The sequence below is a fragment of the Xiphias gladius genome, chromosome 10 (assembly GCF_016859285.1).
Source record: "Xiphias gladius isolate SHS-SW01 ecotype Sanya breed wild chromosome 10, ASM1685928v1, whole genome shotgun sequence".
NCBI classification, from domain to species: Eukaryota; Metazoa; Chordata; class Actinopteri; order Istiophoriformes; family Xiphiidae; genus Xiphias; species Xiphias gladius.
In genome coordinates, this window is record NC_053409.1 from 24,735,989 (window position 1) to 24,757,422 (window position 21,434).

At 41.2% G+C, this 21,434-nt stretch overlaps 1 protein-coding gene across 1 annotated transcript in view; it reads left to right on the forward strand.

The window, feature by feature from the left end:
- The first annotated feature begins 1,422 nt into the window (after window positions 1-1,422).
- LOC120795184 (protein jagged-2-like) overlaps window positions 1,423-21,434 on the forward strand; it is a 104,065-nt gene continuing 84,053 nt past the window's right edge. Inside the window, exons 1-2 of the mRNA XM_040136827.1 lie at window positions 1,423-1,535; window positions 1,648-1,771. Coding sequence (XP_039992761.1) covers window positions 1,453-1,535; window positions 1,648-1,771 — 207 coding nt within the window. The 5' untranslated portion in view covers window positions 1,423-1,452. The remainder of the gene's footprint in view (window positions 1,536-1,647; window positions 1,772-21,434) is intronic.

The following is a 21,434-nucleotide window of genomic DNA, read 5'->3' on the forward strand; positions in this document are numbered from 1 at the left end:
ATACTGTAAGACACAATGTATGTAAAAGAGATAAGATCCTTCCAGTCACTCTAGAGTCTTATTTTCTCCTCTGTCCTCCGCCTTTTCCTCTCTTTCCCTCACCTTCTCCCAGACGGTGTCTTCCCCATTTTCTGCTTCCCCGCTGCCTTTCTTTTCTGTCGTCCTTCTCGCCATCTCTCTTTCTCTTACTTCGACATTTTCCCCTTCGTGAGATCTCCCCCTTTTTTTCTATTTTCCTCCTCTTTCACTTTATCACTTTCACCCCCCACACACACACACACACACACACTCTTCTCCCCTTTCTGTCTTTCTTTCTTTCTCACCCTCCTTCTCTTTGTCTTCGGCCCTACTCCCACTCTTCCTCTCTCTGCTTGACCTTCCCTGCCCAGTGTTGTTCATCCTCCTCCTCCTCCTCCTCCTCCTCCTCCTCCTCTCTCTGTGAATACTGTATATATCAGGAGCACTCAAGCACCTCCTCAGCCTGCAGAAAGACCAGTTAATTAAAAACACTAATAACCCTTTCTCTGCTGGTGGGGAGAGCATTTTCCCGCCTCATGCATTATTAACGTGGCTCTGTATGATCGTTTGCAGGTTGTGTGTGTGTGTGTGTGTGTGTGTGTGTCTATCTATGTATGTCACTCCTAGCTTAACAAGTGCAACTTTGTCTGATAGTGATTTTCCCTCAACGGTGCTCATTAGGAGCTGACCAGCTGAGACTGAGTGAGCGAGTCGGTGTGTGTGTGAGTGTGTGTGTGTGTATGTGTGTGTGTGTGTGTGTTGGGTAGTTTATGTCATTTGCAAAGTAAGAGGTTTGCCAAAGCGTGTGTGTGTGTGTGTGTGTGTGTGTGTGTGTGTGTGTGTGTGTGTGTGTGTTGGGTAGTTTATGTCATTTGCAAGGCAAGAGCTTTGCCAAAGCGTGTGTGTGTGTGTGTGTGTGTGTGTGTGTGTGTTGGGTAGTTTATGTCATTTGCAAGGTAAGAGCTTTGCCGAAGCGTGTGTGTGTGTGTGTGTGTGTGTGTGTGTGTGTGTCAGCTCTCGTTTAAGGGGCCGCTTGGATTCATCGAGGAGGCGATGCCAGGAGGTTAATGAAGAGCTTTTCCCGCCCTGATCAGTTTGTTTTGATGTATTGTTTGAAAAGAGAAAAAAAAGCCCACTAATGAGGACGAGGCGTAAACGTGGACGAGTCTGCTGGCGCCATATTTTTTACAAACGAAGAGCGAACTATGATATTGGACAGATACGAACTGACTCAACATCTCTCCGGCACGTAAACGGCCTCTTCCCCCACGTCTCTTTGAGTTTCCTTAAAATGAGCGAAACAGCGCCCCCCCCCGGGCCCCGACGGCCGGCGCGCGGTCAAACGCGGGCATTGCCACCCCCCCCCGCCCCGAGGTCAGGGCCGCGACTCCGCCGAGGGCAAACACGGGTGAAGCCGGCACCCTTCGACCGGAAATGGGAGGTGAGGGCGGCTACCGAATTAATCACCGGGTGGTCGGGGGAGGAGGCGAGTGGGCGCTGCGGCCTCACGACAAACGGTGCGAAGTTCAAAAAACAGCGTCTTGAACGACGCCGGTGTCAGAGTTAGCTTGACCCCCCCCCCAAAAAAAACCTAGTCTTGCTAATTCGGGTGGCTAACTGTTTTTGAAGGACTTGTAAGCTAGCAGCGGGGGGAGCGAGGAAAGAGGGAGCCGTCAACAAACGAACTGGAAGTGAGCTGGAGCATTTATATGGCGTGGGTGAAAGGCAGAAGAGTGGGCTTCAACAATTTACCGTGAGTTAAATACGTCTTTTTACTGTTTCTTCCATCTCTTTCTTTGGTCACTGGTGCTTAAATGTCTCCCCCGGTAGCTCTCAGTGTTTTGCCATCACCTTTGCCTCAGTTTTCACAGCAGAGTTTAAATATGCAAACACATCACGTAGTAAGTTTCCCAGAGCAACGTAGACACTATATCACTGCATTTTAATCTTCTTTCTTTTTAAAATAAAACTGTGACAGTTACTAATTCCTCACAAAGAGTATGTAGTGGCCAATGCTATGAGATTTTTTTTTTTTGCATTTGTTTGTATTTGGAATGATGTAAAGCCACAATTACTTTCATAGTATTCATTGATTATGGTGTATTATTGTTTAATATGGATAATGAATTCTGATTTTACACTAAAGGGAGTCCGATATTCATTAATTCTTATGTTCTGTCTACCTCAAAATGTGTTTTTAGTCAAGACACCAAACCTTTCTGATCTTTCAATAACTTGTAAGTTTAATTATCCACAATTCAATAAGCTACAGTATTGAAATTAATTAAACTACAATTTACACTACTGCAACATGCGATACATTGCAACATTATGAGAGTAATTAAAAAAGAAAAGAGACTGCATTACTTAGTTCTTTTATAGACATTAGCAATTATATTGCAGTGCAGCTCACAGGGGTAACATAGATTCAAATAAGTTCAGCCTGTGCTGTCTGGAGCAAAACCTTGTGGTCTCTTTAAACCTTATTACTAGGTTCACATGAGGTGCAGTTTAAACTGCACCTGTAGATTATTTGTATTTCTGTGTTCAGTAGAAATCATCTAAACTCCACTAGAGGTCATCCTATCCCAGTTTTAAGGTTAACCAGCTGCAGACCGGGTAGTGGGCTAATTTCTTTTCTTTTTTTGGTATACCAATGATATAGATATGTGTGTAATACATGCCATTACACTTTTGGATTTGTGAACCTAAGCTTTTAAATCTGTGAATGCCATTGCTGATTGATCTTACTTGCATTTCCTTGATTAACTGAACAGTTTGGTCTGTAAATTGTCTAAAAATTATGAAAATCAGTCAGTGGGACTTCCTTAAGCCCAAGGTGATGATGTCAGATTGCTTGTTTTTATTCAACCAACTGTCCAACACCTTAAGATACGCAGATTACTATCACATAAGAAAAAGAAAAGCAGCAGGTGTTTAAAAAGTTAGAAGCTGGAACTAGGGGATACTTGATATTTACGCTTGAAAATTGATTTTAAAGTTTAATCAGTTATTAAAAAAGTTGTTTTCAATCGAATGACTAAAAGATTAATCAACTAATCGTTTTAGCTGTAATTCAGTACCGATCTGTACCTGTAAGAGTGCCCTGGGTTCGGAGTTAATTTAACCGATCCCTCTAAAAGAAGATCTGGCCCCTGTGGTTCAAATGGGCCAAAGCCAGGATGTGACCACAGCTTCTAGGCCTCCCCTTAGCAAAGTTGAGCTGTTGCCATCAGAGAAACTGTCCACACATGTTCCCCTGATCCGTTTCATGCACTGTTCCAGAAACCAACCAGTATTTCTACACTGATATGACAGTTATTTTGTCATAATCTGATATACATACATACATTTGTTAAGGACATGCAACACGTAAGTATAATGTCAACTGAAACAGATTTTAAAGGTTGTAGAACTAGATTATGATTTTCTATAAGACCAGGCCTTAAGATTGGATACAAATTTAGGAACCACTTTAAGGATTTCACCATTTCAGGTTTTTTTTGTGCTTTTTTTGGTGCCTATTTCCAAACAAATTTGTAATGAATCAAATTACCATAAAGTAACTGCAGCACAGAGAGTTTGGGGTGTTTTGGTCCCCTGAGGGTCTGGGGCTCTGGGGCAGTTGCCCACTGTACCCTGCTGGTAATCCCCTCTAGACCAGAATTTATTAGTGTAGATTCTGTACTGTTTTTAGGGGAAAACTCTGTATCTAACCATAAATCACAAACTGTATCCCAGTATAATATAAAAAATAATCAAGTATTTCCCTCAAGGAGTGAGTAAACTGCTTAGCTTGCACTGTTAGGATACTTTTCCCTTTTCCTCCCCTTCACTCGCCTCGCTTTTCTTAGAAAACGCAGAAAGTGGTCAGTTAATCTTGAATATCCCCCTTGAAGACGCTGCCAGTGTTCAAACTGTGAGTCAAGAGGACATCGAGGGAGCCTGAAGGAGGCTTGTCTCATCTCTTCTCCCCCTCTGAGTCAGACTAATCCAATATGACTGCTAATTAAATAATTCAAGTGTCTACCACCCTGTCTGCAGCTCAGTACCGCATTACCAATACCTGCCTTAACTGTTTAGGATGAGGGGGAGCGTCTGAGACAAGACAGGAAATGGGAGAGATGAGGGATGTCTTTGAGGCGAGTCAGGAGCTGCAGAAGAGGGGGAGGAGGGGGAGGAGGAAGAAGAAGGAAAATAGTGTTTCCTGGAATCAGATGTCGTGAGGTTGAAAATCAGGGTCACATGATGGCTGAGAGTTTTGAAGTGAAGATGGGGGTCTGTAGCAGTTTTACAGCAGTCAAGAGAGTGAGGGTCTGAAGTGTTCATCAGAGGCTGGGGAAAGATTTGAGGTTTCATGTCAAGATGAGTCGATTCAGTGATCCGCCATTCTCTTTGGTGGTCTGTCGTCAGATTATTCGCCTGAATAACCCAGGAAGGGGTTTTGAGGTGCTGAGTTTAAGGTTTGATTGTTAGGTGATTTGAACCCCTGAACATAGTTTAAAAGTAAGCGATTCACTAGGTTTTTTTTTGTTTGTTTTTGTTTTCCCCCTTAAATAGTCTTAAAATGGGACAGATGATCTTCTGGAGATCTGCTGTAATCACATATACAGTGTGTTCTCTTATCAGCGTTTTCCAACTCAAAGTTGCATGTTTTCAAATTGTGAAATAGTCAAACCCATGAAATATTTCAAATGGGAATTTTGTAGATTTATTGTGTATAATTTTACCAACAATTTTTGTCTTAAAGCGGTTAATGGCCATTATGGTTATTTTTTTTAACCTGATATCAAAGGTATTATTAGGATTTTTTTGATATTATTCATGATTAAGCTCATTGACTGGTACTCTTTAGCATGATACAAAAAGGAAAGGAATGGATTAAAAGAAAAATCAACATCGCTTTGTTATTCTACATAACAGTGATTCTAAAAATGTGGACCTAAAGTTAAAGCTGCTATCTGTAACATTCATAAAATCCTTGTTGTTAATGACCCCGGTGGGCGCAGCGTGAAGTGCACTCGGTCTCCTGTTGCTCGAGATCGTGCGCATGCTCGCTCTCTGTAGGTAGGTGCAAGCGAGCATCCTGGGCATCGGCCAGAACACGGGACTGAGCATGATTGACCAGCATCGAGGAAGTTCGTGTTCACGATAATCTTATTTCAATCAAATAAAATTGAACTTGGCTTGTTTTGTCACTACGTTCGACCGATGCCATGAATGATTTCTAAAACTTAAATTGGTTTATGAGGGGTGGGAAACGTGACATTTTTTTTTGCCATGCCAAGGGGGTCGTGGGACCTGCTCTTCTCACAAACTTTATCACTAGTTCGCACTAGTTAGTTCGCACTATTCCGACAGATGAGTAAAACCATCTGAGACTACTGGAGACGAGAATTAGAAATTATAAAATTGAAATAATAAAATATTGATAAAAATCAGGAAAATGGATAAAGACAAGAACAAATACACTAAAATAGTTAAGCTTACTGTTTGTTGATATAGTTTACAGTACTTTACATTACTTTTTAGAGGATTGTAATAGTAGTAGTAAGAGTAATAGCAGTGATAGCTATTTGTGGTAATGCCAGCAGGTGGCACTGTTGTTTAGGCAAAAGTTTTCAGGTCAGGTGCAGCCAATTAGTGTTTTACTTTATTCAACCTCTGAGCCTGTGTGTATTGGGGACACACACACACACACACACACACACACCTTTACACACACTGCTTGCTTGTTGTCAGGTATCAGGTGTCAAACTCCCAACCACAAACATTCGAGGGAGTGTCACCACAACACCTGAGAAGCTGAGAAACCCACTCAGAGAGGAGAACGGGACAGATACTACTGTAATGACAATAATATACTCTACTTGTACAGACTTTTTTGAAACACTGTCACGATAATGGTAATGATGATAAGATAAAATTTTAAGTCCAACCTCGATTAGTAACTATATCTATATCTATAAATGCTCAAAAAATGGCTTAAATGATAAACAGATGATCAAAATGGTTGCCAAATGGTTTCCTGTCGATTTGACTAATTGACTTGCCCTTTCAGCACTAGTGTTGAGGAGTAGTTTTCCATTTTCATTCCATGCAATATGTTGTTCAGTGAAACACGTTTTTTTTCAACATGGATGATGCACAAATACTGAGTTGGCTATTCGCATACGAGGTATTTAAGGTAGTCAGATTCTCTGGAGAAAACCCCCCTGATCACAATAAACTTTAGGCTTCTCTCTCCTGCTATTTGGGGCAAATTTATTTGAAATTTCTGCACACACAAGCATTTTACCTGAAAGCATGTAGATGTATGTACAGTATAATGTCATGATTATTTTTTTTCTGGAAGATGTCTTGTTATATTTTTGATTTTCGATATGTAGTAGTGTCTTGTAATCCCAGTGGGCATTGAACAAGTGTTTGGTCCATGCCACATACACAGATTAATCTGTTTTGTGTGTGTGTGTGTGTGTGTGTGTCTGTATGAGAGTATGATTTCTTGCTGGTATGAATTGGCGTGAGTCTATACTGTAATTTATTCACCCTACTACTGTTTGCCACCACATGAAAGGTAAATATCCCTAACTGTTTGAAAAAGGACAACAGAGTTAATCTCATCCACTCAGGCCTACCTGCTGTCGCCGGGCGAACACTACAGCGAACGTACTGATTGGCTATTGGCCTCCGGATCCATTGTTGTGTCCTGGCTTCTGTTGTCCCATACCTCAACAGCTGTAATGAGAGAGGGGAGGCATGGAGGGGGAGGTGGGGGAGGCCTTTCTTCCCTCCTGTAGGGAAGCTGTTGAGCTTAATGTTTAATAAGCCACTGGACACAGAAGGGAACCTGATCCTCTCCTGAGAGGGTAGCGTGTGTGTGTGTGCATGTTTGTGTTTGTGTATTTGTGTTGTTGTGTATTTGTGTGTGTGCCCTCTTCGTGCATTTGTTGTTTGAGTATCCAAGCGTGCTGCATGATGCTCTGGTCAATGTGTGAATCAGATACACTGTGTTGATTGGGATCTGTTGTAATCGACTCTTTATTCAGCTGAAGGCCGCCAAGTGTTTCTCCTCAGAGCCCAGCTTCAGACGAACGGCTCTTCATGTCACCTTGATTTTTTTAATTTTATTATTATTTTTTCATTCAATCACATGGCTGTATGTTGTGAAAGCTGCCGTATTTCGTTTTAATGAACCCACAGAGTTCTCAGCCAGGTGTGTTGACATCTGTACAATTTGACCACATTCTTAATCACCCAACTCTGCTTCTACGGTCCCATTTAAACTTGTTCCAGTGTCTCATATCCGGATGAAATCCACTTGCGGTTTTAATACACTTTCATTTACACTTCGCAATGTTTAGGAAAAAAAAAAAAAACAAAAACAAATAAACAAAAAAACAAAACAATTAATTTCGTGTATGGTGGCCCTTCCATTGCTGTAGCTCCTTTTTTAAAGTGGAAAGACAAACAAAACAAAAACAGGAATACAGAGCAAATACTACACTGCTTAGATTGTATCTTCTTAACAGGATACAGCCACCAGGCTACAGGCGATATCCTGTTAGGATAAAAGTGAAATGAATGTTCTTTTCCAGCATCTGCGGGTTGACTCATTATGTTTATTGTTTTCCCATTCATCGCAGCCCCGCTGCACCTTTTTTACTTTATATCTCACTGAAGCCTTTTTTATTGTTTCATCCCAAACAGTGGAACAACCTCCTCACTCCAGATGAAAGACATTTGCTTCCTTTCTCCTATTGAAGGATTAAACGTAATAGCCATCCTTCTCCAATGAATCATATCCGCTCTTTTGCATCCTTCTTCGCTGCCTTTTATGTGCTTGAATTAAAAAAATGGCTGCTTACAAGTCTTTCCTAAGCCTCACCCTTCTTTAGCTTCAGCTTCCTGGCTAAATGTAACACCATGCTGCTGTTAAGTAAATGCAGTAAAATCTTAACCAGCTATGTAGCATGCTCTGTTAATGAACTTGTTTTCGAGTGCCACACTTTTCTGTATATCTTTTAAGTTAACCTAAACAAGCTATATGTGCCTACACTGAGTCATCTGTGTGACTCCATGCATTTTAATAGCTGTCGGTTGGTAAAACTTTGCCACGGCACCTTCTGTTTCACACTGGCAAACCCGCCAAAGACTCGCAACAGGATTTGCAAGATTTGCATTTCCATCCTCCCGCTAATTCGAAACAAGACATAGATCTATGTCAAATGTATTCTGCAACTTGTATAACTGAATCATTCATGTCAAATCAAATAAATTATGGAATGAGACATTTGTGAAGAATCTTTTCACTCAATTTATCTAAAAGACTTCCAAGTCCACCAAAACAATGAAGCAAAACTAAGGTCGAGGGGACCCTTCAAGGGGTACCAGACAGAGAATAGCCCACTATATGATATTAAATCATATTTCTAAATATGTTTTCCGCCTTATATAAAACAGGAGAGCGTTTTAAATCATTAAAGAACAGTAAAATCATATTTATGGTCAAAAAAACCAAAGCCAGCGTAGGGTGTGATCTTATGGGCTCCTTTTTATTGGACCTCTTTGTAAGTGTGGGCCCTGGGTTGGCTGACCCCCTGCCCCCCCCCCTTTACAACCCTACTAGATGATAATATCTCGATCCTGTCAGTGGGTACTTGGAAAAATAACACATTAAGAAACAAAAACTTGCCTCAGTGTCCAGACATACATTACACTGTAAAGTCACAGAAATTCATTGAAACAGATGACAGGAGGACCTCACATGCAGTCCAAAGTCGCAGTTCCAGACTCTGAACAGGTCTTGGATCACACACATCGCTCTCCCTCCACAGCTGTGTGCGCTAGAGCAGCTGGACGCACACTGAGGCTACAGTTGTGGGCACCAGCCAGTTAAGCATTCATATCAACCATATGGTGTTTCACTGGCGGTAATAATACAGCTCTTACTCATCAACGGTCACACTGAATGGCTATTCTGCCATGGTCACGTGTCCTCTGTTGGCTTAAGGCGCAGGCCTGCCTCCTGTCCTGGGACTTGGGTTGAGTTACAGGGCAGCTAAAGCCTCTGATCTATTATTCATCTACTCATGTCAGATATTACAGGGGAACAGGTTGATGTGGGGAGAGGGGTGGAATGCACTGCTGCACCACGGGTCAGGAAGTGTACACAAACATGCTGGCAAGCAGACAGACAAACAGACAGCCAGGCAGGGGCTGTAGGGCTCTGTCCCTTATGATGCATCTGTCACAGCATCCCCGGAAACACTGTCGTCCCTCTTCTACAAACGTCCCACCTGTTCCCCTGTTGTTCCCCTCAGGCTCTCTTCTCTTTACAAAGTCACTGGCAACTTAATTTCCCTCAAGCCTATATAACCATAACTTTAACAAATCAAAAACAAGAACATTTTTTATTTTAATTTTTTTTATGGTGCTATAGGTGTGATGGGTCAACTCGGACCAGGCTCCGATTTGGGCCAGGACCAATTTATATTCAGTCTAATTGAGTTGGACAGAATCCCAATGTACTGCAGCAGATCCGTGTTTCAGCATATCTCATACCCAAATGGGTGGGATCTGACTCACTCAGCTCTGATCATGTGGTGTGTGATCATTGTCTTAAGGAAGAAAATTAGTTTTTGATGCAAAGCAGACTGTGGAGTGTAGGAAAAATGACGTGTACTGTACTCTATATCTTTTCAACTGTGACTGTGGTGCATCACGCTACCGCCAGTGTTGATGTTCTCTATTGGGTTTCATTATAGCCGAATTATGTCCTTGGTCGCCGATCGGAGCAGATCTCTTTTGATTATATTTTTAATTTGTTCATCCATGTCAGGTTTGTGTAGGTTTTGCACAGGTCCATTACCGATCGGGCTGTAATATTTGACCCCTGAAGTTTTCTGCTCTCTGCAGGGCAATCACAAAAGTAAGTCTTGCAACAGGCTTCACAGTACATATGCTGAAGCCTGTGACAAAACATGTTGTTGGCACAGTTGCACAAAACTGTTAAAGTATATTTATATGTGATTCACTATTGGCCCAATGATGCTGGATTTTTGAGGCTGCAAATGATATTGATATATTTGAGATTTATAAATAGCTAAAAAAAAATTGCAGTCCAATAAAGACCTCAGGACTTTGGTCCAATAACGGGCCGGGCCAATCACCAACCAGACGCCCCCTTTCTGTTCCCAGTGAGACCTGAAATTAGCAGAGCGCCCGTTGACTGGTGTGATCCATTACTCTGTACGTACAACATGTGGAGGGTAAAGAAGGGAAAAAAAAAAAAAAAGTCAAAACCTGACCCTGTCCCTGCACACAAAGCCTAGGGGTATGCGAGGGGTATGGGAGCAATAATAGCCCTGCCTAAAAATAAAAGGGGCAAAATGACAGTGGAGGATACCGTTACAAAGAGCCATGGTGGACAAATAGGAGGGCCAGCGCTTTGAAGAATTTTTCACAAAAGACAGACCACACACCCCCTCCGCCCCCGTCCGCTGCCCGCTATGCTCTCCCTCCGATCAGGTTCCCATTATTGGCGAGGCCACACGGTGGAAGAGGGCAGGAGGGGTTTGAAATGCCTGTCAGAAGCCGCTCATCTGTGTCCGGCCTCCACATCTCCTGTGAGGCACGCAGGCAGCAGAAGATCACACACACACGTACATTTTCTCTCTCTCTCTCATGCACGCACGCCTACTAATTCTGTACTTTTATAGTAGTATACGTATAATCTAAACCCAATCCTTACTTAAATCGTAGCCCTTTCCAAAACTACAGCGGGTCAAGAGTAGGGTTGCACCTAATGATTATTTTTGTTATCAGTCAATCTGTTATTTTTATTAACCATGCTAGCAGCATGGCTCAAGGGATTGCAATGTCAGTCGGTCACTCCGCCTCTTTGGTTTAGACTGAAATAACTCAAAAACTATTGAAACCGATTACCTTGAAATTTTGCATTGACATTCACAGCCCTCAGACAATAATAAGAATTTGGTGATTCACCACAATGAGGTTGACATTTTGTGGTTTTGACTGAGATGATACTTTTTCTGGAAATGAGGTTTGAAAAAGTGGCGGTCATCTTATATTTGAGGACGAGGCAACATCAGATATTCTTTTTGAATGTACATAGTACGAGTGTAACTATAGTCTTTTACAGAGTGTTGGGTTACGGGTTATCTGTAACCTTATTATGTTGCTAGGCTATTGAGTGTTTTCGAGTCCGTCTATAGTGAGTCTACAAGAGTTAATCAGTCTTTCGTTAGTCCAGTTTAACCTGCAGGAGTTGATGAAGGCTCATTTAACGTGTTTTGCTGCCAAAGAGGAAATAAGTTCCTGACAAGTGAAAACAGGTTCAGGGCATTTCCTTACATCTTTACTGCAGAAATGAACCAGGGAGAAAATCAGCTGACCAGTGGCTACACCCACTGAGAAACTGACCTGCTGGCAGATGTGGGAAATTTTTGACAAGTGGCCAAATGCTATTACATTGTCAAATAGCTACGGGAAGATGAGAAAATCTCAGTTCAAATCCATTCAGTATAAGCCTTGTTTTACCAATTTTGTTTTGTATGCCGCACAGTGCGATCATTCATTCGTTCACACGCACACATGCACACCACCACAGCACCTAAGCCCTCATGAAACCTTGGGAAAATGCTGCATTCCCTTCTGGATTAACGTCATTGCGCCATAATTTTAATTTGTTCAGTACTTTGGTTTGTGACTAAATACCTGCAATATTAGCCATCAGAGAAAAGGCTCTGGAGGGGGGGAAAAAACCTGCACCATCTGTGACTGTTTTTTACTTTCTTTTGGAATACAAAATGTTTTTTGTTACATTATACACATCTGACTTTGTTCGATTCGATCTTAAAGGAAAACTGTGGTTGATTTTTACTCGGGTCCTATTTTCGTAGCTCCAGCTATTGATTGTATCAGTTCTGATAACTCTGTACTCACCACAGAGTCAGTGGCATCACACGAGTCATTAGGCTTCATTTTCTATGGACCATCAAAGTCTCTACAAATTTTCATTGCAATCAAACAGGTATTGATATATAATTAAGTCTTGAAGAAAGTGGTGGACCAACCGGCCAACACTGTCATCCCTAGAACCATGTAGCACTGAAATGTCCTCACAAATTTTCATTCTTGTGGGGACATTTTGGAAATCTTGCAAGTACAGTCTGTCACCTCACAGGTTCTGAGCAGTTTCACGCTAAAAATAAAACCCTCTTGTGCCCCATTAAGAGTTCTGTCAAGCTGAATTAACTGCAAGTGACCCGACTCTCAGAGCAGCTGCAGATAATTCTTACGGTTAGTCTCAGCAACTAGTTTAGGACCAGATGGGTGGGAATCACAGTATGTAAGGCGAGTTGTTACGCGCAGGAAGGTAAACTGAACGTAAACTGAACAAACAGAAACAGTATTTTCCTGTGATTTTAACACTTTACTGCCCATTGTATTCTCTAATTTGGTAAACCACACCCATGTAATTCAAAAGGCACAAATAAAACACAGAACTTTTCATACTCAAAGACAGGGTCACTGACAGGGTGGTTAACTATAGTGACCGTGGCCCAATTACAGGTGTGTGTGTCAATCGGGGACCCCAAGTGTTGGACTAGCTCCACATGTCCAGGCATATCTCCCTCTTTCTGTGTCCCACAGTTGGCCTCTGTAATTAGGATCTGAGACGGTGATGGCCCTGCTGCTAGACCGTCCAACTCTCCCACCACCACTCTGGCATGAGGAGGATAAAGTTTCCTCCAGATGCTGATGGAGCACAATATGTGATAGTAAGAACATCAGGATCAGCAAGTGGGTGTCGTCAGGTTTCATGTTTTGTTTTGTTTTGACGACATCGTGTGAAATTGATGGAAGTTCTTCAGGGGAAAGAGTTGGACAACTGAACACAACAACTGCAGATGTTATTAATGGACCCTTTTAAATTATGTTGTATTAATTGTGTTTACTGGAACAGTCTATTTGAATGACCAATTCCATGCATATCGCCTATTCAGTTTGCCATGTCAGATCTATCTCTCTATCTACCAGTGACCATGTTGCTTTGGTCAAGTTGAGGTATAATACTGTGACTGTTTTAAGATAGTATTAAATTGGTAGTTTATCTACCTTAATTGTTGGACTTGGGCTGATAAGTTGAGTTCGCCTTGTTTGTTTGCTTTTCAGACACTGCTTATATTGTCATTTAGTATTACACATTGGCTGTTTACATGAATGATATTCACAAGTCAGAAAATGATAATTGATGTATCTTAACACATGAAAGGAATCCACACCAAGAGGTCTAGCTGTGTTTTTTTTTTTTTTTATTTTCAATTTTGTATTATTTGCACTGAGCTCTATGAGATCACATCACCGTGTGAGTGACTAAAATTATTTTACTTGATTTTTCGTTAACAGGTTGCAGATTAAATGACATTTCAGTCTGTGACTAGAAAGAATCTGTGTGTGCACAAAGTTTAAACCTGCAATATCAGATTTTTTTATTTGTTTATTGTTTTGGCCACTTGAGAGCAGTGGAAAGAAGTTGTGAAACACACTTACATATCCTCACCATTTAGGATGATATGGCTACTTTGTTAGCAGTATGCTGGAGCAGTCGCCTATTTACACATCCAGCAGTTATGGAGCAACCTGATCATTCATTTCGAGTGGTGTTTGTGTCCTGTTGATAAGCTTAAGTCCAGAATTCACTCTCTTTTAGCTCTGTTGTTGGTCTCTACCAGCTCCTAAGTCAAGCAGTTGGCTCTTTAGCTGCTAAATGCTCCACTATCTTTACCAACTAACTGTGTCTTTCTGCTTTTCGGTGCTTGGGTTTTTGGAGCTTTTTCTCTGAAAACAGATGCCTGCCGTGACTGCACACGATGCTAAGAGCGCTGGGAGTGAACCATAACAGCAAAGTTGTGGACCAGACAGCTAAAGAATGAGCTGAAACTCACTATAAAGCTTCATAAAGACAACAATATAAAAAGATGACAGTTGTGTTGACACTGTCATTTATAATATTATAAAAATAGTGATTGCAGCTGCTTTAAACTAATGCAATGCAGACCTTCTCAGGTTCAGTTAAATTAGCAGCAAGTTGTCTCCTCATGAACAAGGGAGTATTTTCTTCAAGCCTCCAACCTGTTGATCTGTTCTTAAGCAAAACACTGAATCCCCACCAGTGTCATATCCACAAGTATCAGTATAATCATCTCTCCTGACTTGGTTCTAGAGAGAATACAAAGACACTAGGACTTTATTAGTTCACTCGTAGTTTTAAAAGTGACATTTATAATGAGGTGTGGTCACCGCTTTACATATTTGAGTTTTCTTATTTTGTTCATGTATTTGAAGGGATGAGCCAACGGGTGATAGCTCCCCATCCTCCCCGATTCCTTATCTCCTGTTCCTCCCTGTTCTCTTCCCGGATGCATTACTGATCCTTTCGGTGAACTGTCTTTTTGGAGTAGTTGCTCATGCACTACGCCTTTTTTTTTTATTATTATTTTTTATTTTTTTATTTTTTACTGTAGGTCTTTACATCTCTGGAGTATTTGCTGGCAGGTGACATCATGCAGGGTTGTTCGGGGTGTTAATCAGAATAGTCCGTGCCGCATTGCTCCCTTCTTCTCGGCACAGCCTCGTAGCAGGTGCTTATCAGGCTCACCAGCCGGACCACTCCTTCGGCTCGGAACCAGGCCGGCCAGGGGAGGATAAAGTTGCCCACTCCCATTTTCAACACAGCATTGTTGTGCCTGGCAGCATGCTCCACCAGATTGAGATCTTGCTGGAGAAAGTGTCATTTCCTTCAACTAAACCCACCCGCCCGCTGCCACCTTCTTGAGAAAGCCGGGAATGTACATTTCAAGCTCGTCTGTCACTCAAAGCAACACAAAATGACCATGTATTAACAATGCTGCTGCTCCCTGTTGAGATCCTGGCCAGCACACATGCACACACCCATGAACACGTGCAGTCACACAGCTTTGGCTTTTTGACCTTCAGCTCCCACAATTTTTTCTGAAATCCTGACTGTTGTATTTGTGTTGTGTTGTGTTGTGTTGTAGTTTTAAGAGACAAATACTTCTATCTTTTGTCTTTTCTGGGGGGTTCCTGTTGGAGGAAGAGTAAGTGTAATAGGGAAAAGTCACAGGGAGATGGTGAAGCAAAAGAACCTCAATGCAGGAACTAAACATAAAGAACAAGATAGATTGTAATTGCAAATTACATTACAAATTGCAAAGAATGCAGTGAACTGCTTCCCCACCCACTGATTGGAGCGGGCCTCAGCAGCAACTTCAGATTCTTTTCCTGGCTCGAAATGAGGATCAGGAGGTGGTCCCATCCTGATCATGTGCACGCACGTGCATGTGGACCGTGCCTGGCTCTAGCAAACACTTTTCACAAGCAAATGCGTCTTAGGAGCTCTGATAATTGAATGATTGAAGAAAATCTCAACTATCACATTGAAGCATATATTAGAAGAAGTAGTTGGATGTGCTTGGATGCAAAAGAAACAATATTCACCTGTTTGAACACCAAAAACATCAAGGCGGCACCTGACACATCCTGCTGTAGGGAAAAAAACAGATGCTCTTTTGTGGAACTTCTTTACGGAAAGTTGCAGCTCCTTTCTTCCTCTGGTAGTTTTTTCCCTGGGGCACTGTGCTTATTACGATACAGCGCCACCACATTGGCAAAATTCCACAATTGCAGTTACAAATGATAGAAATTCACAGAGTGCAATGTTTGTTAGAAAGTAGTGTTTTTTTTTTTTTAATGTGAAGTCACCTGTCAGAGTTTTGTTGAGAGCTGGAGGCGGCATGAAATTTGACGGAGGCAGCCATCTTGTAATTCTCTATGCAGGACAAAACCCTGAACAATGCTGTGGTCTATCACACATCCTTGAAAAGTTAACATTGTTTTTCCGTGTAGAACCAGTAAATTTGTTTATTTTTTTTTAAATTTTAAATTTCACATAGCTATGCCCAGACTGGGAGCACACCTACTATCAATATATCACAACCTAACGGGGATTCAGAGTCACAATAGGTTGGTATAGACCTTTATGTGGGGCTCTCCTCCCTCCGAAGAGACATATTAACAGTCTTCTGTGGCTAATGGAATGTAGTGCAGTCTGATTTAAAGGAGGGAGGGTATCAAATCCACATGCACACAAAGACATTAAAGGAGGTCCTCGGGGAGGCAGCAGAGTTTTGATCTCTGTCGTCTCTCATGGGACGCTAAGCTGTTCATTATGTCAGATAAAAACCAGGACACACAAAAAAAGAAAATACAGTATTCATTGCCTCTAATGTCCCTGTAATTTATCGAACGATACACAATGTCTAGATTGTCATCGAGTATCATGTCTCAGACAGGAAGTGTAGCAGGTTTGTGTCTGTGTGTTTTACTTTGTTTTTGATGTGTGGTTAAGTAGATTATGGCCCTCAAAGAGAGGAGGGCTTGAGAGAAATCAGTCATCAAATAATGGTGCCATTTTGAGCTTGTTTTCATCCCATTTATAGTACTAGTAATTCACACTTCCACACTCCTATGATTGCAGTTCAGCTTTGACAAGCTGAACTGTTTGCATTGATATCTGCTTGTAATCTTAACTATAAAAGATTTCCTTGCTTTTCTACAATGGCATCTCATCTAAATAACTGTATACAAGTGTTAGTTTGAAGGGTTAGTTCACCCAAAAAAGCCTTATCCCAATTAATCCCAATTTTGATTTCATTTTATTTATTTATTTTTTTTTAATTTTTTACATTTTTTTTAACCTTCATTGCAAAAAGCTTTCCAGATAAAGTTGTTTACAGAAAAGCAGTCAGTTAGCTTAAACAACCAGAGGCCTCTCAGTACAGAGTACGCCACTTTCCATCTTGTGTTCCTGGGTCTTCAAACGTAAAACTTGGGTCTTAGATCCTGAGAACAGGAGGATGCAGTATGCTTAGTTTTGCACTTGGAACTAACATCTTTTTGCTGACATCACCAGCAGCTGGGCTCGAGTAATACACCTAGTTTGATTTTGTCAAATAAATTGTGCATGAGTGTGCAGATGTTTTGATAAGTCGAACAATTTGTTTGACAAAATGATCTTTTTTCATTGCTTTGTTTAGCATCAAGCAGATTCTTGTATTGTGGTAGTAGTAGCAATAGGTTTGGAAAGTTTTTATTTTTGACAACAACCTTTTGTTTGACCAAGTCTAAACTCAAACACCCGTTATCCTCACTGAAATGTATATACAATAAAACAAATTTAACATTGTATGTTGGTCAAGATGCAGAGGCAGAGGTTAATTCACCAATATAAACATCATCTTTACTCTTAGAGTAAAGCTTATCTTTGAATATGGATTACATATTATCTTTAAAACATAAAACAGACATTTGTGCTATTGGCAAAATTGCAGGAGGGCTTGCAGACTTCTTCCCAAGATGACCAGCCAGTCTTGTCCAGGTCCCATTATTTTTGTTTGATAAATCTTAAGTTCGATTTCTCAGCAAAGAAACAATCCTCAAAACTAAATTTGATTACCGGAATATATACATATGAAACTACCATTTAATCACTAGTATTGCTGTAATGTACCTGTTTGGACGCTTGTCCATTTGGGGTTCGAGGGGAAGAAACCTGCACCATCTGTGACTTGGTATGTTTTGACTTTTTCGGAATACAAAAGGTTTTTGGTTACATTATACACATCTGACTTTGTTCGATTCGATCTTGAAGGAAAACCGTGGTCGATAAATACTTGGGTCCTATTTTCGTACCTCCAGCTATTGATTGTATCAGTTCTGATATCTCTGTACCCACCACAGAAATAAGTGAGATCTTGCAATGCAGCAACGTAACATAAAATAGGTCAACAAGGCAGCGAACATGAGTTGCCAGACAATCAGAGCAGATAGATTGGTCAGGTTAGCTATGACGACATTTTGAGTTAAAACAAAAAGTGAGAACACCTGTAATGTCGCCAAAACTCATTTTACTGCACATGAAGACTGTGAGTGTGCACGACTACAGTGAGTACAGTAGGTTAAAGGTGACCCAGCAAGTCAATCCGCAACCTGTGATGAACAGTCTGGGTAATGATTTTATAGTTTATCTTTGTTTTCTTCTCCAAATAAGTTTTCCTAATCTGGAGGTGTGATTACGACCTGATGATCATCTTCTTTTTGTGTGTAGCCATGTGTTGTGTTAAAACCCATGTTGCGACAAAACATGATTTTCCTTTTTTTAAAATTTGCTTGTAAGACGGCCTTAACTCTGGTGGATCAGGTATACACATTCAGTATGCTGCATAAAAAACCATGGATAATATACATCTTACTGCTAATATACACTGCACTGATGGCAGCTGATGTTTGCTGCATTTGGCTACATTTGCATATATAGTACATGACAGTAACTGCGCCAGGCCCATATTGTATATAGTGATGAACTCCTTCACACAGTATTCTTGTGTATAAATGCATGTGAGTGCCTGCGTTTTGTGATACACAGCATGGTGTTCAGTACAGTGATTTGTGGGTTAGTGCAGCTATGACTTTATGGTTTAATTGCTCCTCTGCCCTGCTGCTGCTGTCGACAGCAACAAGCCCAACCCTTCCCTCTGCACGTCGCAGTAGGAAATTTTCACAGGAGGTGGGCACCTGCCTCAGCTTCCTCACTGATTGTTTCCAGGACCGGGGGCCTCTATAGTCCTGACATTTTTTGAGCTGAGGTAACGTTTCCTTGCATTATGGTCGCAGAATAGCTCCCCTTGTCCATTGTGCTGCATGTTAAAACTCCTTATGGATTCGTGAACACTGATGGGGAAAAGTGGAAGGAGGGAAGGGGGGAGATTCCGGGGAATTCCTGTGGCATTCCTATCAGATTGCCTTCCTCACTCTTTTCTTTCTTCTTTCAGCATAATCATTGCAGCTCGGTGGTGTCAAGGCCATTCCAGAGCTCTGAGCTTGGCATGTAATATTAACAAGAATTTGCATATTTTTGCAGCATAAAAACAAGCAGTGATTGGGGAAACAAGATACAAAATTTAAAGGTTTTTTTTCCCCCCCAGGATTTTTTAGTAGCAATAAAGCAAAATCTTGAAACAAATGTGAAGATGATGTTTGATCCACGAAAATGAGGGAAATGATCTCATCCTGGTTGAACATTTTCTTTAACTGAGTAATTTAATTTTAAATAAATTAAAGTACTACCGCAGGCGTAGGAGCAGTATTGAAAATTTGAAGGTGTGAAGAATGGATTACTCAGAGGAACAAGAATATTTGCTTCTGGCTTAAAGTATTTTTTAAAAGCAGAAGGCTATGAGGGTAGCTGCCGCATCGAGTTTCAGAGTGATTAACCAGAGAGTCCTCTAACAAAGTGCCCACAAAAAGTCCCGCTTCTCCCCTGGAGATCATATTATCCGAAGAAGAAAAGGCAGAAGAGAAAAAGACAAGTAAACAAAATCACAGCTTGAAAAGACTCCTTATCTGTGTTGACTGTAAACAGAGACCAGAGAGTGTGCGGCAAGTGGGGAACAGCGATGGAAGGTCAGTCTTAGTGCTGTTGGTCGGGTCGATGTGTTTAACCTGGGGATGCTTGGTTTGACTCGTAAGCCTCAAAGCCAAATCGACCTACTTGTCACTGTTCTCTGATCATTCAACCATCAACCCATCCATCAGTCCTAGTCAGTGGTGGACGAAGTTTTCAAAACCCTCACTTAAGCTGTGATGCCAGAATTTAAAAAAAAAAAAAAACTCCTTTTCACAAGTAAGTCAGTATCAACTGGAAGTCGTAAGCAAATTTTAACATTTAAGTATCATTAATAAAATTACTGATTATGTCGAAACTTGGTGGCTGAGAAAGTTCAATGCACAGAAATCTAAGAAAAAGATGCACATAGATTAAGTACCCCCCCGTATAGCTTCTGTTAAGCGACGCAACTCCCCGACTGCCACCTAATTGTTTCCATGTCCTTTATTAATCACAGAGAAAAGCTATTTAAGAAATAAAAAACAGGCAGGAAAAGTGTCTGTCTTTTTATAAGACAAGTGCCGGATCAGGTCCAAGTTCAGGAGGAAGGTTGGACAGAGGGGAACGTCAAGTGTTTTCAGGAGAAGTGGCCCCCGTTTGGATCAGCTCCAAAGCTTCAGGTCTTTAGTTTTCCTACAGAACCTATGATGTTAATCACTGGAGTCGTAAATCATCTTGGCATTCACTTGTTGTTAGAGCACTTTTCTAATTAGTTATTGGGGTTACTTGTCAGGAGTAGCATGAAAAGCCATGACTCAAAAATCAAATCTTGTGTTTTGCATCTGTATTTAATCTATATTTTGTCTGTGTGTAAACCATGAAAGTTTGAGATGAGATGTCTTTTTGTACAGTATCTGTGTCTGTGGGCCTACTTGTAAGTCCTTTTCTACATCTGCATTGTACGTGTTAGTGTATTTGTGTGTGTTCGGGAGCTCCAGATAGCACACAGGAACATTTTCCCACTGCTCCATGGAGCCGCCGTTCTGTTGTCACGAACCCGCAGCCGCGCTGGTCATTGTATTTGTGTCCTGTGTATCACTTCCTGTGTCAGATTGTGGATTGTTAGGGGAAACAATGGTCTGTTTCGCCTTGAAAGGACACCTCAATCATTTACCACTAGGCTGTAAATGCAGACGTATACAGCACTGTTGCTCTGAGACAATATGTATTTTCCCCCTTGTGCTGTCACTTGAATGCAGCCTGAGTCGACAGTCAACGTAATGAAACATAATTTAGATATGAGCATGCCCTGAATTTTTTTTTTAATATAACATCTATGTACAATACAGTGAACTTCAACCTGCATTCACAGTGTTCCCCATCGAACAACAGGGCGCCAGGTTTCTAAACCCCTCCCTTTTCTGTTGATAAAAGATAAAAAAACAAAAAAAAAAAAAAAAGATCATCTTAAAGATAATGCAAGCATCAATTTATATTCCCCGTGGAAAGATTTACATGTTGTCTTGGTGTTACAAAGGAGCCTGTCTTATTTCCTGTAAATTCTACCAGTGTGGGGTATCACCTACTGTACTTAACCCGAAATATTCGTGTGAGCCAAGGCAAACATGCCCACCTCCACAAATATGCAGTCAAGCACACACTTGTCGCTCCTGGTTGTGCTCGTGGTGATGGCGGTGAGAGTGAAGCCTCTCCCGCATCGCCTCCCACCAAGGATGTTGTGTGAAGTAAAAAAAAAAAAAAAGAGAGAAGAAAAAACAGAAATCAAAGCAAAAAATAGAGACCAATAGAATTTTTTTTTTTTTTTCAGAAAAACTGACATGTTTGGACTGACTGGCATTCTTCAGGTGAGGAAGTCTGCTTTTATTAGGCTCTGACATGTTGGTGCTTCTGCTTTTGCATAACA